General features: G+C 39.6%; 1 protein-coding gene across 5 annotated transcripts in view; it reads right to left on the bottom strand.

Moving 5' to 3' along the window:
* The window catches only part of mast2 (microtubule associated serine/threonine kinase 2), a 544,666-nt gene that overhangs the window by 48,805 nt on the left and 478,210 nt on the right, over window positions 1-17,651 (bottom strand). For all 5 annotated transcript variants that reach the window (XM_078561040.1, XM_078561041.1, XM_078561042.1 and 2 more), the window contains 5 exons: window positions 16,845-16,912; window positions 14,624-14,709; window positions 13,421-13,629; window positions 10,207-10,345; window positions 1,181-1,313 (listed from right to left, as the gene is read on the bottom strand). In XM_078561040.1, coding sequence (XP_078417166.1) covers window positions 1,181-1,313; window positions 10,207-10,345; window positions 13,421-13,629; window positions 14,624-14,709; window positions 16,845-16,912 — 635 coding nt within the window. The remainder of the gene's footprint in view (window positions 1-1,180; window positions 1,314-10,206; window positions 10,346-13,420; window positions 13,630-14,623; window positions 14,710-16,844; window positions 16,913-17,651) is intronic.

Genomic DNA, 17,651 nt, shown 5'->3' with positions numbered 1-17,651 from the left:
TTCTACTTAATAAGCAAATTATTAAAGAAAATTTCAGTTACAAAACTGATAAAAAGTTTAATAGGACTCAGCTTTAGGTTTCCAGTATAAGTTAGTTTTGTAATACTTTTATTAATTAAGAAACTACTGCTAAGCAATCAGTGGATTAAGCCAACAATGACAGACTATTTATCCTTTCCGATTCAGGTGGAAAGACATGAACGAATGTGTTAACAATTTTCAAAAAGTTCTGGTTTTTCGTTGATTAAAATATTAAAGAATGGGTGATACTGTGCCTTACAATACATGTCTTTCACTCTAGAATATGTATTCAAATTCAGCCCAAACTGGTAACATCACAATCTCCTCTGTGTCTTGACACAAACTGTGAACCTTACTAACAGACGTAGCAACCTGTATTATTATAGCATGACATAATAACAGCTGGAAAGTAAAGTGAAAATAAAATATACTGATGCAGCAGATAGCAGCTTTTCTAAGGCAGTTTATTTTTCAGGAAGCAGTTATACCTGAGCTTGGTGTTGCCACTGGAAAATATTCATATTTTAGGGCTTTCTAAGTGAGGCAAATAATTTATGCAAAGTTATGGAGTAAACAGGGTTGAGATTTATCAGATTTATTTCACTTAAACACTTATGGTCATTAGAGAGGAGACTTTGCCTTTATTTGGTGACCCCTCTTAGAGGGCAGCGCAGTTTTCCAAAGAGTTTTATTTTCTTGTCTCTCATGCCATTCTGTTCAACAATAAAACAAGGAACAAATCACAAACTAAATTTTATAGCATCCTTTAGGGACTACAGTATTTCTGTACCAATATTTAGGAGTTCCCTTATTCCATGGATAATGTTATGAAGGAATGTCCAGCATTCTTATCTATCCTGCTGCACAATGGAAGCAGCTGAAAAATGCACTTAATTTCTAGGACATTGTGTAAAGGAAACTGTAAATAACATTCAGGATTGAGTTTTTAATAAATATAATTTCTCACTTAATTACCAACTCCAAAGTTTTCTAATAGAAATCGCAGGAGAGATAAAGCAAAGCAGAGGATATTGTGGTTAGTTAAAGTTGTAACAATGAGACTAACACCAAACGGCGTTCATAATGGTAATTTCGCAAAAAGTGGTCAGCAAATAACAGCATTCAAAAAGTTCAGTAGAAGATCATCGGGGGTTATCACCTGCTTGTCAAGAAATTCTCTTGCGTCTTTTTCGATGTGTCCTTCATATAGATTAGTAGTGAGGCTCATCAGGCCAATCTTTGAAAGTCCAAAATCTGTCAGCTTTATGTGACCCATCGAAGTGATGAGCAGACTGCAAGAGGGAATAATTCTATCAATATTAAAGGTTTTACAATGTATACAATGTCAAATTGTCAATATTTTAAAATTGTCAATACTCTAATAGAATTGGTTGCATCAATAACATTTCAATACAAGTAGATTAAATTAAAGACAGTAATCTAATCTGAATGTTCAGAAGACAGTTATAATGCTTTGGGACCAATGTTCAAAACATTTATGATTCCACATGAACGCAAAATTAATGTAATTGAAATAATCATTGAATTATCCAGTGTTACATGTTTAAAGTAGCAATTTTATAACTCAAAACAGACTTTCAAAAATTATAAACAATATGCTCATTTATAGCATTAGGATGATGCTCCTTTACATAAAGTGGCTGACTACAGTAAGTTGTATAATATCTGTACAAGGTAAAGTACAGTAGCTATTTCTTTGTAAAATTGTTTGTGGGTACCATATGCAAATGTTATGTTAAATATTGGCTCATTTTTGCTACCCACAACAGTGTGTGCCATACCAGAGATCATGTTATATCAGGGTACAAGCCACAAATGTAAAGACAAAAGTGAGTGTAATGTATAATCATCCTATCATGAAAATATAATAATTCTCATAATATTGTGATTTATTGTAAAGGTAGGTTCATAGTGGGTTTGGATAGTTTCTCTTTGTGTATGCGTGTGTGGGATGCAATTGAATTGGAGACAGCTGGTCTGGAGGCTTTGATGCATCAAAAAAGAAGCTAGGTTTGAAATGCTAAATACATAGACATGGCTGAAGTTTTAGAATGTGAGGTGTAATGAAAGTTTACATTTTTAGATAAATTAGGTTAGCTTGAATTTCAAAGAGATGGTAAGATGCTACACCTAGCCAGAAGAAGCTAAGCCAAACAATATGTTTATTTTTCCCAAAGGTTACTTATAATGTGAGCGCTATGAAAGATTTATATAATGAGAAAGATAAAGTTCCAAACACATGAAACCATTGTTGGTTGTTGTAAAAACCCATCTGTTTATTTAGGGATGTCCTTTAGGGGAGGAAATCTGCCATCCTTACTTGACCTGGCCTACATGGGGCCCCAGACCACATTAATGTGGTTGACTTTTGCCTCTCAAGCCACTCTGTTGTATCAAATTGCTACAAAGTTTCAAAAAAGGAATGAAACCGGACAAGGCAGGCATCGCCAGGCATCGGCCTAGGCAAACTCAGCCCTGTCAACCCTGCAAAGTCCTCCTTACTAACATCTGGAGGCTGGTGCCAAAATTGGGATAGCTGTCTCACAGACTAGTCAAGCAACAGCCTGACATAGCCATCCTCACAGAATCACATCTTACAGATAATACCCCAGGCATCACCATCCCTGGGTATGTCCTGTCCCACCTGCAGGACAGAGGTGGCGGCACAATGGTATACAGTCTGGAGGGAGTCGCTCTGGAGTCCACAACATTGACTCCGGACCCCATGAAGTCTCATGGCATCAGGTCAAACATGGGCAAGGAAACCTCCTACTGATTACCACATACCATCCTCCCTCAGCTGATGAATCAATGCTTCTCCCTGTTGAACACCACTTGGAGGAAGCAAGGAGGGTGGCAAGGACGCAGAATGTACTCTGAGTGAGGACTTCGATGTCCATCACCAAGAGAGGCTTCGTAGCACCACTACTGACCAAGCTGGCCGAGTCCTAAAGGACATAGTCTGCGGCAGGTGGTGAGGGAACCAACAAGAGGGAAAAACGTACCTCATCCTCACCAACCTGCCTGTCGCAGATGCATCTATCCATGACAGTATCAGTAGGAATGACCACCACACAGTCGTTGGGGAGATGAAGTCCTGCCTTCACACTGAAGATAGGCTGCATTGTGTTGTGTGGCACTACCAACGTGCAAAATAGAATCTAGCAACTCAAGACTGGGCATCCGTGAGGCGCTGTGGGCCATCAGCAGCAGCAGAATTGTACTCAAACGCAATCTGTAATCTTGTGGCCTGGCATATCCCCCACTCTACCATTACCATCAAGCCAGGGGATCAACCCTGGTTCAATAAAGAGTGCAGAAGGGCATGCCAGGAGCAGCACCAGGCATACCTAAAACGAGGTGTCAACCTGGTGAAGCTGCAACATCGGACTACTGCATGCCAAACAGCATAAGCAGCAAATGATAGACAGAGCTAATTCACCAAGGCTCCTTAGACAGCATCTTACAAACTCACAACCACTACCACCTAGAAGGACAAGGGCAGCAGATCTATGGGAACACCACCACCTGGAGGTTCCCCTCCAAGTAACTCATCGTCCTGACTTGGAAATATATCATCACTGGGTCAAAATCCTGGAACTCCTTTCCTAACAGCACTGTGGGTGTACCTACACCACATGGACTGCAGCGGTTCAAGAAGGCAGCTCACCACCACCTTCTCAAGGGCAGCTAGGGATGGGCAATAAATGGCCTAGCCAGCGAAGCCCACATCCCGTAAATGAAAAGAGAAAGCTAAGCAATCCCACAACTAACGGATGAGATCTAAGCTCTGCAGTCCTGCCACATCCAGTCATGAATGGAGTCGGACAATTAAAAAACTCACTGGAAGACGAGGCTCCAAAAATAGTCCTGTCCTCAATGATGGGGGAGCACATCAATGCAAAAAATAAGATTGAAGCATTTGCTACAACCTTCAGCTAGAAGTGCCGAGTGAATGACCATCTTGGCCTCCTCTGGAGGTTCCCAGCATTAGATGCCAGTGTTCAGCCAATTCTATTCACTCCACGCGATATCAGAAACAGCTGAAGGCACTGGATAGTGCAAAGGCTATAGGCCCTGACAATATTTTGGCAATAGTACTGAAGACTTGTGCTCCAGAACTTACCGCGCCCCTAGCCAAGCTGTTCCAGTACAGCTACAACATTGGCATCTGCCCAGCTATGTGGAAAATTGCCCAGGTATTTCCTGTACTCAAAAAGCAGGATAAAGCCAACCCAGCCAATTAACTCCACATCAGTATTGATCATCAGTAAAGTAATGGAAGGGGTCATCAACAGTACTATCAAGCTGCACTTGCTTAGCAACAACCTGCACACTAACGCCCAGTTTGGGTTCCACCAGGGCCAGCTCCATCAACTCCTGGCCTCATTACAGCCTTGGTCCGAACATGGACAAAAGGCTGAACTCTCAAGGTGAGGTGAGAGTGACTGCCCTTAACATCAAGGCTGCATTTGACCGAGCGTGGCATCAATGAGCCCTAGCAAAACTGGAGTCAACGGGAATCAGAGGGAAAGCTCTCCACTGGTTGATGTCATACCTAGCACAAAGCAAGATGGTTATGATTGTTGGAGGTCAATCTTCTCCGTTCCAGGACATCACTGCAGGAGTTCCTCAGGGTAGTGTCCTCAGCCCAACCATCTTCAGCTGCTTTATCAATGACCTTCCTTCCATCATAAGGTCAGAAGTGAGGATGTTCGCTGATGATTTCACAATGTTCAGCACCATTCGTGACTCCTCAGATACCAAAGCACCACGTCCAAATGCAGCAAGACCTGGACAATACCCAGGCTTGGGCTGAGAAGTGGTAAGTAACATCCATCTTCAACAAGAGAGAATCTAACCATTGCTCCTTAAAGTTCAATGGCATTACCACCCACTATCAACATCCTGGGGGTTACCATTAACCAGAAACTGAACTGGACTAGCCATATAAATATTGTGGCTACAAGAGCAGGTCAGGGGCTGGGAATCCTGTGATGAGTAACTCACCTCCTGACTCTCCAAAGCCTGTCCACCATCTACAAGGCACAAGTCAGCAGTGTGATGGAATATTCCCCACTTGCCTGGATGAGCACAGATCCCGTAACACCCAAGAAGCTTTTGAATCCTTTTGAACTAGTCTATGGTCATGAGGTAAGAAGGCCACTGAAATTGATTCAAGAGAAATTGGTGAGTCAAAATTCAGAAACTGTTCTCCTGGATTATGTGTCAAACTTCAGAGAAAGATTGGACAGAGCATGTGAGTTGGCTGGGGAACATTTAAAGATATCACAGCAAGTGATAAAAGTGAATGCAGACAGGAAAGTTACAGCTCATAGTTTTGGTGCTTGGGAAAAGGTGCTAATTTTGTTACCAGTACTGGGTGACTCATTAAAGGCAGGGTTTAGCGGGCCTTAAAGGATTGAAAAGAAACTGAGTGAAGTAAATCATTTCTGGGCATGAGCGGATTTTACCAAACATTTGTACCAAATTTTCGCAGTGTGGTTGCTCCATTGACTGAGCTATTAAAAAAGAACAAGAAGTTTCAATGGACACAGGAGTGGCAAAAGGCATTTGACAGGTTGAAAACTGTATTGACTACGACACCAGTTTTGGCAGTACGCAATTATGTCAAGCAATTTAAGTTGGTCATTGACGCAAGTGATATAGGCATTCGGGCTGTACTGTTACAAGAAGGTGAAACTGGAATTGAGAAACCGATAGGGTATTTTTCACAGAAGCTGAATGTACAACAGAGAAGATATTCAATGATCGAAAAGGAGACTCTGGGACTGTGTTAGCGTTGCAGCATTTTGAGATTTACGTTGCAAACAATTCGTCTGAAACAATTGTTTATACAGACAACAATCCTTTAAAGTTTCTGGACAAATTTTGAGACAGAAGTGCAAGGCTGTTCAGATGGGGTTTATTACTGCAACCATTTAATCTACAGATTATACATGTGGCCGGACAAGGAAATCTAATTGCAGATGCGTTGTCAAGAGTTTGAAGCTCAAAGGGTAAATCGGTCAATTAAAAACCTGGACACTGGACTGGAATGATTTCTGTTGATACCAAGGATTTGTATGTATATTGTTATGTCAATGCATGCATCTGGTAATGCAATAGTTTGAGAATATAGATAAGTATAGGAGGTAGTGTAAAATGGATTAAGAAAATGAAGCTATCTTTTTAAAATTATGACGGTTCATTTTCCCGTAAGAAAGGGGGTGTCATGAAAATATAATATTTTTCATAATATTATTGTGATTTATTGTAAAGGTAGGTTAATAGTGGGGTTTAGATAGTTTCTCTGTGTGTATGTGAATGTGTGGAAGATTCAATTGAATTGGAGACTTGGTCTGGAGGCTTTGATGCATCAAAAAAAGCTAGGTTTGAAATGCTAAATACATAAACATGGCTGAAGTTTTAGAATGTGAGGTGTAAGGATAATTTGCATTTTTAGGTAAATTAGGTTAGTTTGAATTTCAAAGAGATGTTAATATGTTACACCCAGCCAGAAGAAGCTAAGCCAAACAGTGTGTTTATTTTTCCCAAAGATTACTGATAATATGAGCACCATGAAAGATTTATATTGTGTGAAAGGTAAAGTCCCAAAGCATATTGGAACAATGGAATTTGCATTAAAAAGGAAGGAACATGCTATAAAGGAGATGAGGCTATGTATAAGAGCAGAAGGCATTCTAATATCTAACACAAGTGTGAAAAGCCTCCAGCCTCTATGCATCAAGTTGCTGTCTACAGGATCTAAAGCTGAGAAAACTCACTTTGAATTCTCCTATCCAGGGTATCATGTTGCTTTGCCCGGGTCTGTTTAAATCTATTTGTTTTTATTATTGCCTTAATGGAGGTGTAACTGGGAGTCAGATTAATTAGGGGTTTTAGGAGTTATTATAGTAGTAATTTGTAGACCTATGTATGTGCTTGAAATCTTTTCTTTTGTTAATAAATGTTTAATTTAGTTTTCTAAAAAAACTTCTGAAGTCGTGGTGGTCTTATTACTTCTGAATTCAGGGCACACATCTCGAAATAAAATACAAATTACAAAACAGTTGTGACCACGTGATTAAGTTTCCTTCATGGATTTGATCTGCCTGGTACACATCATCTGTCACATCATAACAATCCAGGTTATGAAAGAAACTGAAAGTCAATTGACTACTTTCATTATTTACTATTTGTGAAAGGAAACATTTTAGTCTGTCTTGAAATTTACTGATTTTATGCTCATATCCACTTGATTCATAATTTTTCTAGATTTCTTTGAAATAACATTGCTCAGCTAAGGAATGACATGAGGCATTAAATACGCCATAGAATGAGCTCATGTACATTGGTATAGGAATATTGCACATTTTGCATGAGTGCTCAATGGTGAAAGTGGGAAGGTTTTGGACAGAATTTACCAGTAATTCACTAGAATTTACCACAGTGTCAACAAGGTTAATTAACAGCTGGTTTTAATCTCAAAGACATTTATTTAATTATAAGCTGAAACAAGCTTTTTGCTCCTGTGTAACTCATCGAAAGGGCCACATTTATAACAGGCAAGTCCTGTCGAGAATAAGATAGAGGATAAGAGCAGAGCTTTTGAGAGGGACTACAAAGAGAAGAGGCTGAGACCTGTGCTTTTGGGAGGCAGAGTAAGATAATCCAGCAGGAGCACTTAAAGAGAAGAGAGGGGAGAAGTCTGGAGCAGCAACTGAAGGGAATGGAGGAAACTCTTTGTGGAGGAGACAGAAGGAGACCTGGGGTGCAGCACTTTGGAGAAGAACCCAAAAGTATTACTTATGGGAGAAAGGGAAGAGAAAAAAAGAGAAACCAGCAGCAATACTTATTTGGAGAAACTGGAGTCAGCATCTTGAGTGGAGGGAGTTAAGGGGGAAAAGCTTAAAGTGGTGAATTATGAGTGGAGCTCCGGTAGAGGGCAAGGGGTATGACTGTTAAGGTAGCTTTTCATGAAGCTTTGCTCCTCATCTGTGAATTAGGTCGACTAATTTTTGCAGCTGACCAGGTAGTTATCTGGCAAATCTGGAACTCTTCTTCTGGGCAAGCATTTTTCGGCTATCTGAGATGTCAAAATAATTGCCAAAATGTTGAAATATGTTATGTGAAAGTGTTCCTTGACAGATGTGATAATAAAGTTGATACTGGTATATTTGGATTTGCTGAATTATTTTACTAAAGAAAGCAAAAGCAATGAATGCAAATTTTCAAGAAAGTGGAATTTCTTTTCCTTAGAATCAAAAGAAAATAGATTGACACTTGAGATACAAGGGCTATTTTCAATGGATCAAAGAATGCAAAAAGCTGTTTGGCAATAAAGAACTTGAGCATTGCTGAAAAAAAGAGATGTCTAAGCACACTGAGGATTATTTAGCAAATCTTGGCCAATCGTGGGATCACATCTAATGTTGAACACTGTGTTTTGAGTTTTGCAGGCACGGGCTGGTTGGGTACGGTCTGTACCTTGCCCATTACGAACAACAGCTGGGACATGCTGTTTGATACAATCCGCCAGACTTTGGGATGTATGGCCTACAATACCTAGTATCAAAGTGGCACTGAAATTCATATACCACATTACTCATTTGTGTGATAGGCAGAAGGTCTTTTTGGCTTGACGGCAGCATCCTGTTAGTGGCGTATAGCACTTGTGTTGCTACTGCATAGCAGCAGCGTGAAACATCATTTCGCGCTGTATACCACGCAAACTCATGAATGGGCCTAAGGCTGTCACTTTCGGCCCTGAAGAGTGCCCAGCCTATCTCAGATTACTCTGAAAGGGCAGGGAGTCCCAAAAATTTGAGCAACAGGTGAAGCAACAGGTTAGCTGTTTCATACTGCTACTATGCAATAGCAACACAAGTGGTATTGGCCACTAACAGGATGCTGCCGTCAGCCAAAAAGACCTTCTGCCTGTCACACAAATGCGTAATGTGGTGTATGAATCTCAATGTGATGCTAGGTATGTAGGATGTACATCCCAAAGACTGGGCGATCGTATCAAACAGCATGTCCCAGCCGCTATTCGCCACGTACAGGGTAGACTGTACACAACCAGCCCGTGCCTGCAAAACTCAACATGCTGTGTCCAACATTAGATGTGATTTTGTGATTGGGCAACATTTGCTAAATATTCCTCAGTCTGCTAAGAGTTACACTAACAACCAGTTTGAGATTGTCAGTCAGGCTCGCAGTGTGGCGCATTTGCATGTACTGGAAGCTATGTATATTAAGACACAGGGTCCTGTTCTTCGCAGACAGAAAGAACATGTACACACATTGTGTATTCAGCACAACGAAATAAGTTACTGCCATTCACTGACTCATTCCTCAGGGCAATGCCTTGACCAATCAGGGTCAAGCTGCCTGGCTTAAATTTCAAACAATGCTTGGTAGTTAACTGCCAGCCACCATCACTGGTGCATTCTCCATGGCAACGCCTCTTGCCAACCAATCAGCATTCTCTTCACATACAGTATAAATTGTTGTTTTCCCCTCATATTGCTATTCTTGCGAAGTGCCCTGATGAGTGCAAGATGAACAGCTTAGACATGCCTTTTTTTCAGCAATGCAAAAAAGCATTTCTAATAGAGGTTCTTAATACTATAAAGGGGTTGAAAGGGCGAATAGGGAAAGACTATTTCCTCTGGTTGGGTTGTCAGCAACAAGTAATCATCAAGTTAAAACTGGCATAAAAACAATGAGGAGAAGGGTTCGGAATTTCTTCATGCAATCAGTTGTTGGAGTATGGAATGCTGGGTGGTTGAGGCAGAGATCACTGCAATCGTTAACGGAAAATTGGAAAAATATGTCAAGCAGAGAAAGATACAGGGTTATGGAGAGAAAACAGGGTTATGGGAATACTTTTGGATCAGTTGGGCGAAGAGCCAGCATGGACACACAGGGCTGAATGGTTAGTCTTCTTCTGTGCTGTAAACCTCAATGGTGAGAATATGCCAATTCAATTGAGAACTCAAAAAGTCAGTACATGCACATGGGGTTGCCATGTGGTTGTTAGGTATCTCGCTAATTTGTAGGTTTAGTAATTGTGAGCAACAGCCTAACACTCAAGTACTCCAAACACTTCAAATCTAAGTAATTAGTCTGGTAGAAATTAGTGAATGCATGAGTTCATACTTGTCTGGCTTGAGGTCTCGGTGAACGATGCCATAATTGTGTAGGTACTCCAAAGCCAGCACAGTCTCTGCAAAATACATCCTGGCCATTTCAACTGGTAAAGCACCAATATTCTTCAATAAAGTTGCACAGTCACCGCCTATTATACAAAATACAAAAAAGGACACTTATAGAAATGCTTTGCTATTATCGATGCTAGAAATCTGAATTTGAAAATATACCTTTTTACAAAGAACATAAATACCATTAAACTTTACACATTGACCACTCCTCTAACTCCAATAGATTGACATGTTTTAAAGCCCTATTTTGAAATCCATGTGAACATTATAACATAAATCCCATTAACTGGCCAACCTAGAGTCCAGGAAGTTGATTCTTTAGTTTTCATGCCTCACTTTCAATCACTTCTACCAAACTTTTAACTTCAATGATCAATAAAAAGTCAACAGTTCCACTGATATCAGGAATTTTTGTGCTGAAAGTTTGGTTCAGCATATTAGTTATTGTCGTGCTGACATCCAAGATGGAATATCAAGCTAGATCAGACTCTTCGCAGATGACTGGCTAGTCTGCAGAGCCACTACTGAAGCAGATGAGGTTAGCCTTTAGCAAGGTCTCAACAAATGGATCAATATACAGGGAATGAAATTCAACGTGGAGAAATGCAACATCATACAAATCAGCAATACTTGATGTCTATCAGTATTCAACTACACAATGCATGATCCCCCCTTGAAGTTACCAAAGTATGCCACTTCTTAAGAATCCACATCCAAAATAATTTAAAGTGGAATATATCCAAAATGCTTGGGTTCATGAAACGGAACTTCCATCACTACAGTAAAGGAAATGCTGTTCCAGACACTGGTTAGACCACACTTAGGTGTGCTGCTTGGGGCCCATATACTGCTAAAAACATTATCCTCCTTGAGAAAGTTCAATATCAGGCAGCTCTTTTCATTACGGACAATTACTTGTGAGATCCTAGTGTCTTCCAGTTGGTCACATTGCTGGGCTGGCACAGTCTTCAGAACTGAAGGAAAACCCCAGATTAAAATGCCACGGTATAATTTTGAATGGATAAATACATATTTCTAAGCAGTGCATCAAGCCTAAAAGTGACCAAGTTCAAAGAGCTCATAACCAAAAGTTACAACTGTATACACCCCAGCGTGCTTTCTTTGCTAACTCCTTTTTCTCCAAGAACAATTAAGGACTGCAACAATCTTCCACAAACCTTAATCTCCATGCCCCCTATGGATTCATTTAAGGAAAATCTGTTGAACTTTATTAATTAATGTGACCATTGACTATTCTCATTGTGTACCTCCTGTGAAAATTCCCAAGTGGAAGACTACGGAGGAAACTCTTACCAAGTACCAAATGCTAAATGATCTTACTGGCTAACACTGCGGTTTATTGTCTATTAATTGGCCCATCAGGTCAGAGGCAAATTAGATAAATAGTGAGAAAAATGTGATTTGAAAATGTGTAAACATACGTTCCATAAACCCAGTGAGTACTTTCTAGGTTACTCGTCGCTTTTCACCAAACCCGTAGGTAATCGACTTAATGATGTACCACTGTAACTAAATATACTTAAATATTTAAGCATTGATATTCTACACTCAAGAAAATATTTGATATTCTATGGATACTTCATTTCAAGATGCAAGTTAAAACAAAAACATCAATCCAGAGAAGTTGTAGAGATGCAGACAGATTTGTGAGAAATTCAAAATCATTAGCATTTAAAGGCACTCAGTGGCGCCAATGCCCTGCAATGCCTGTTTCCATGATATTAGTTTGCATTCATATCAGTTTTCAATCGGTCCAAGCTGACCTTTGCAAAGATGTTATTTTACTTATAAGCTTGTAGCTCAGTGGAGATAGTAAGGAAAAAACCCTTTCTTCTTAAGACTCCTGCATTACTTTCCAGCTGTCATTAGCTAACAATATGCTATAGCAAGTAGTAAATAATTTGAAATTAGGTGTGAACACAAAAGTCAGAGATCATGTTGGAGATAACTCAGGACTTCATGGCACAGCATATACATCATTATTCAGAGTGGGTTTTTAAACAAGAATAAGGAAATATGTAGTATATATTTGGTGATGAATACCGAGATGCATTTTCATGAGCCAGTGTGGAGAGCTCACAGTAACAAGGGATAAATAAACATTTCACCTAACCAAAATGACCACCCTTATTTTTGCATTTAAAGGGCAGAATCTCCTGCACATATAAAATTTTCGGGCATTGGGACCATTTCCAGGTCCCAACGCCCGCTTGAGTCAGTGGTGTGTTAGGAGGGGAGATTTTCCAGGAGCTATCCAATTAGCAGGCCACCTCCACATTCAGTCCAATTAATTATGGTAGACAGAACAGGGACCTGGAATCCCAATGAGAGGATCCGCAAGACTGGCTGGCCAGCAGCCCCACCAGGAGGGATTGGCATTGTTGAGGCATAAGGTTGAGCACGAGGGCACCTCAAAATAGAGGTACTCTCAAAAGGCTGCAGATGTTTCCATCACAAAGAAGTCTCAAGGTTGTTAGGGCCATCAGGGTGGAGGGGGAACCCTTTCATAAGAATGATTTTGGCTGTGCTGTGGCCATTGCAGGCTCCAATGTCCCACTGAATTTCCACTGGAATCAAATCATTGCCAGGCTCCGGACTCAGCAAGGGGCCACACAACATCGGGAATGGCCCATTGCAGGGGGAAAAGGGGAGAAGTTACCAGGTATGCTATTGTTGATGACAATGAGTGACCATGCTAGGAAGCATATCCACTTAGGTGAAAATCAGTAGAGGTTTGCTTATTTGTGCTGTTAGGGGCAACATTATAAAGATGATCATCATAAGCAGGTGTATGATTCTGTTGCACATAATCCACAGTGCAAATTTTCATTTCACAGCTGACAGCATGGCTGATTTTGGTTACTATCCTGGAGTCAAGGAAGCCATTAACATTTGATGTCTAGGCTCATATACAAAGAATGGGCAATTTACAAGTGAATTGCCAGCAACCATGGAATCACACTGAGCACAACTTAGCACTTTCCAGACAAGAACCAAGAAATAATATATTATAGATAGTAATTTTTAAGAAAGAATACTGTTCTATAAAGGTCACATCATAACTTGAACTTGGCAATGTAGTTATTATTTCAGAAAGAGACTGCGCATGCATAACTAATTCAGTAACTAACCTTCTACATACTCGATTACCATACACAAATGCCGTTTAGTCTCAAATGAGCAAAACATGCCCACAACGAAAGGGTTTTCAGCAAAGGTCAGGATATCTCTTTCAACAAATGCTTGTTGGATTTGGTTCCTTAGAATGAGGTTCTGCTTGTTGATTTTCTTCATAGCAAACCTCTGCCGAGTTTCCTTATGTCTTACGAGATAGACCGCTCTGGAATAAACATATACATTGTACCATTTACAAACTCTATTATAACACAAACCTATCAGTAACACAAGTCTATTATCGGAAGTAGCAGCAACTAACATGTCAAACCTAATAAAACGGTAATGTTCTTTGAAGGTTACTCAGAATTAGCAATTCAGTGCATTGCACTGTACATATAGCAGGTTAATCTGCAAATCCAATTAATAACATTTTTATAGTATTAGTGGAAAAACATTAACTCATCTAATCTCAGTGTTCCATACATGGTTACAAAATGCAGCCTAAAGGATTACAGGACTTTTGGTGTAAGTGAGTTATAATACACCAAAATACTCTTGATCTTTCACAATCATTCATCGACACCACCTCCCAAACACATATCTTCCCATTATAATGGCCCTATTACCAAGTTCAGAAAGTTACAAAGCCTTATATGCGAGTTTCCTACAATTACACTTGTTCAGGGGCTCTTTTATTATTATAACCAAATTTTCAGGTGCAGCAGGAAAAAAAGTTATTTTTTTCTTGATTGATTTTTTATTGATTGTTTTATACTGATTTACATGAATTTATCCCTAGTTTTTACTATCTGGTCTATTCAAATTAGATTCATAGGGAATTTGAACATAACACTGGCAGAATGGATGGAGGAATGGGTGCATTTTTGGGTCTAATTTCTGGATTTTCATCATTTTCAGGCCATAACAACAGCTGTGATTTCAAACAGGGACAGCCCTAAGTCTTGACCTTGGCATTTAATCTCCTTTGGTTTTTCTTACTTTATTTGTATTGATGTTTCTGGAGATGTAATTACCTGGGAAGACCCAAGGAAGAGCTTTGTTGGTTGTGCCATTTTAACTGCAATTTCACAGTCTTACTGGCCAAATCAAAGCCCTTGATTGTATCATTAGCACTTGACAATTACAGAAAATGTCTTTTTTTCTTAGAAAGGGAAGATGGATGACTAGGCTCTCTGTTTAAGAATGAATATCTTTACCCATAGGCTCCATTGCTAATTAATTTTAGGGTTTCAAAGTCCTCCTCGCATGGGGTTTTCTTTGTGTGAAGTGCAGCACCTCGACCCTGAAAGTAAGTAAAATTCAACATATAAACCTGATATACTTTGTGCATTGTTCTAAATCATCACATTTTGAAGTTATCAATATAAGAGAAAAAGGTATGACAAATATATGAAGAAAAGTTTTAAAACATCTTGCCCTTCTTATCCTGCAGATGCAATTAACATACCAACATAAGGGCAAAGTAACATCTCCAACCAAATTCTTAACTTAAATTGAATAGCAATTCTGAGATACAACAGGTGTATTATTCAGAGGTTTATATGCTGAAAAACTCTCTTTTAATTTACTTGGTAAATGTATAATTTTCTTCAGCCACTTTGTGGAGCATAATGTAGCGTTTCCCAAGCTTTTTCCTGGTGTGATCCCATTTTAAAGCCTCAGACTTGGTATGATCCTAGAGTGAATACCTCCAGGTGGGGAGGGGATACAGGTGTTGTTCCGAGGATAGTAACCATCGATACTTAATGATTAATGTTCACACAAATATTCAACATTTGAAAATTTGTGTTTTGAAATTTATCTTACTCACTGGACCTAACGAGACAAATTCTGTACACTGACTCTTTTGATTTGGCCCAAACTAGCAAAATTTTAAGTCTCTGGAAAACATGCTACCATAAATTAAACAAGAGCAAGTAATGCTGGAAACATGAAAAATCCCTAATGATTTGAAAAAGGTTTCAGCACCCACACTGCATTGGCTGAGAATGAGGAGGTTTTAAGCAGAGCCTGCTTTGCCTAGAAATGTGATACTATCTCAATGATCTCAAGTTGAGAAGTAGACCAGATTCAGAGCCAGAAAAAAAAAATGGGCATGCTCAATGCAGATACTGACACTGCTGTGTGAAGCTTGTCCCCTTCCCAGAGAACTGCGAGCCAGGAAACAAAATCTGGTGCGCATATCATGGAGGCTTGGAGCCAGGACTTTTCTGACAGAGCCTTCGTTCCACAGCCGCCATTGTGGCCTCGAAGCTTGTAACTCCAATGACCCCACCGGGGCCCGTGACTCACTGTTTGGGAACCCAAGCCATGTCATATCACAAACTGGGGGGCTGGACTTACAAATGGCCATGGAGGCACACTGGTCAGAATCATTGTGGAAGAACGGCATGCCAGTTGGCCAGCATCTTCTCACCTCTGAGCTATTTTCAAAGGCATCAGGTCAGAGGCACAGTGGCTATCTACCCGCAAGCGACAGGGAACTAACTTAAGTAATTAAGGGGCCTATTAATGACTTGAATGGATATGGTAGACAACTGGTTTAGTTGTTCAATGCCAGATCTAAGTGGACTACAGCAAGTACAATAGGGTCCTGTTTCTATATGTCAAAATTTCTCACTGTGTCAGGAATGCATCCTGGAATGTAAAGATAACCCCTCAACTCATATCTTTTTCTAGTTCTCCTCCATTTTCCCCCCCAAAACCCACTTCCATGCCTTTGTTACCACTGGATTTAAGTATTTCAACTCTCTCCTGTTTGTTCTTCCACCTTTCGCCCACCATAACTCTGCTGCCTGTGTTTTAACTCACACCTGTGCTTGCCGGCCTTTATTAGCTCCCAGTTAAGCAGTGCCTCAATTTTAAAATTCTCATCCTTGTTTTCAAATTCCATCATGGCCTTATTCCTCCCTATCCTATCAGTTCTTCCAGCAGTACAACCCTCCAAGATATCTGCACTTTTCCGATTCTGGCCTCTTCAGCATCACTTGTTTAAATCACTCTTTCATTCAGCTGTCAAGGCCCTAACCTCTGGAACTCCCTCCATAAACCTCTTGATCTCTCTTTCATCCTTTAAGATGTTCCTGAAAGCCTAACTCTTTGAACAAGCTTTTGTTCATCTGCCATAATATTTCCTTATGCACCTTGGTGCCAAATTTGTTTGATAATGCTCCTATGAAGCATCTTGGGATATTTTTCTACATTAAAGATGCTATACAAGTACAAGTTGTCTTATGAAAAGAAAGAGATAAATATCATCAGCAACTCATTTAAAGTGAGTTTAACTCATTCAGAACAATGTACATTGCTTTCTAGTAATGGACTTAGCTGCTGTAAAAGTTTATGAAGCATGCTGTTAGGTGAGATGAGCTGTTTAAAACAATAGTTAATATTTTGGTTTTGACCACCAATACTCACATCAACAGAATCATCAGTTTCTGGAGCTTCTAGATTGCCACTGTCATAGCTGGTTAGCTGGGCCATTTCTTAAAACAAAGGCAAAATAATATTTGCATAAGTAAAACAGGGAACAGAGTACAACTGGATTATCTTAAAACTTTCAGTTTTCGTAAGAATATGTGCTGTGTTAAATTTGGGCAACTGACTTTAAGAGTTTAGTAAAACATTATCCAGATAGTGCTACTATGCAAAAAATATTTGTATGAATTTTAATAGTAAGGTTTAAATGAGTAAGGAGAGATGCCCTGCTAGATAGACCAGCTCAGGAAATATCAATTCCTCTTCCCCAGCATGTAAACCTTCTCTTTTACCTTATGTTCCAGAAATCATTATAAATTACAGTTTAAAATTAAATTCATTTATATAACAATTTTATCCAAAGTTCTCTGAGTGCTGTTTACACATGAAAGTAAATAATTTTTTCCCAAAAATAACTTCAATCATGTAACACTCAATATTTCTGCTAATGCTAGATGACACATCCCAAATCCTCGTAAAGTGATGGATAAGACTGGCACTAGTCGTTTAATGGATAAATACTTATTTGTAACTGTCAATCTGAAATGTATTTGAAGATTACATACTTTGGGCAAGAAATTCCCAGAATTTACCTTATTATTCAAATATCACATGGATAGGACCAACTTTAGGTGTCAATACCAATAATAAATGCAACCCTTGTAATGCTCCTAAGTTTGTCAGGAATATTGGACAAAACTGTAAGCTACCAGCATTGTGCCTCAGTGGTGTGATTGAGCATTTTTT

Source organism: Cetorhinus maximus, chromosome 17 (assembly GCF_964194155.1).
Source record: "Cetorhinus maximus chromosome 17, sCetMax3.hap1.1, whole genome shotgun sequence".
Classification (NCBI taxonomy): domain Eukaryota; kingdom Metazoa; phylum Chordata; class Chondrichthyes; order Lamniformes; family Cetorhinidae; genus Cetorhinus; species Cetorhinus maximus.
The sequence above is the reverse complement of the archived record's forward strand: the minus strand, read 5'-3'. Positions and strand labels throughout refer to the sequence as shown.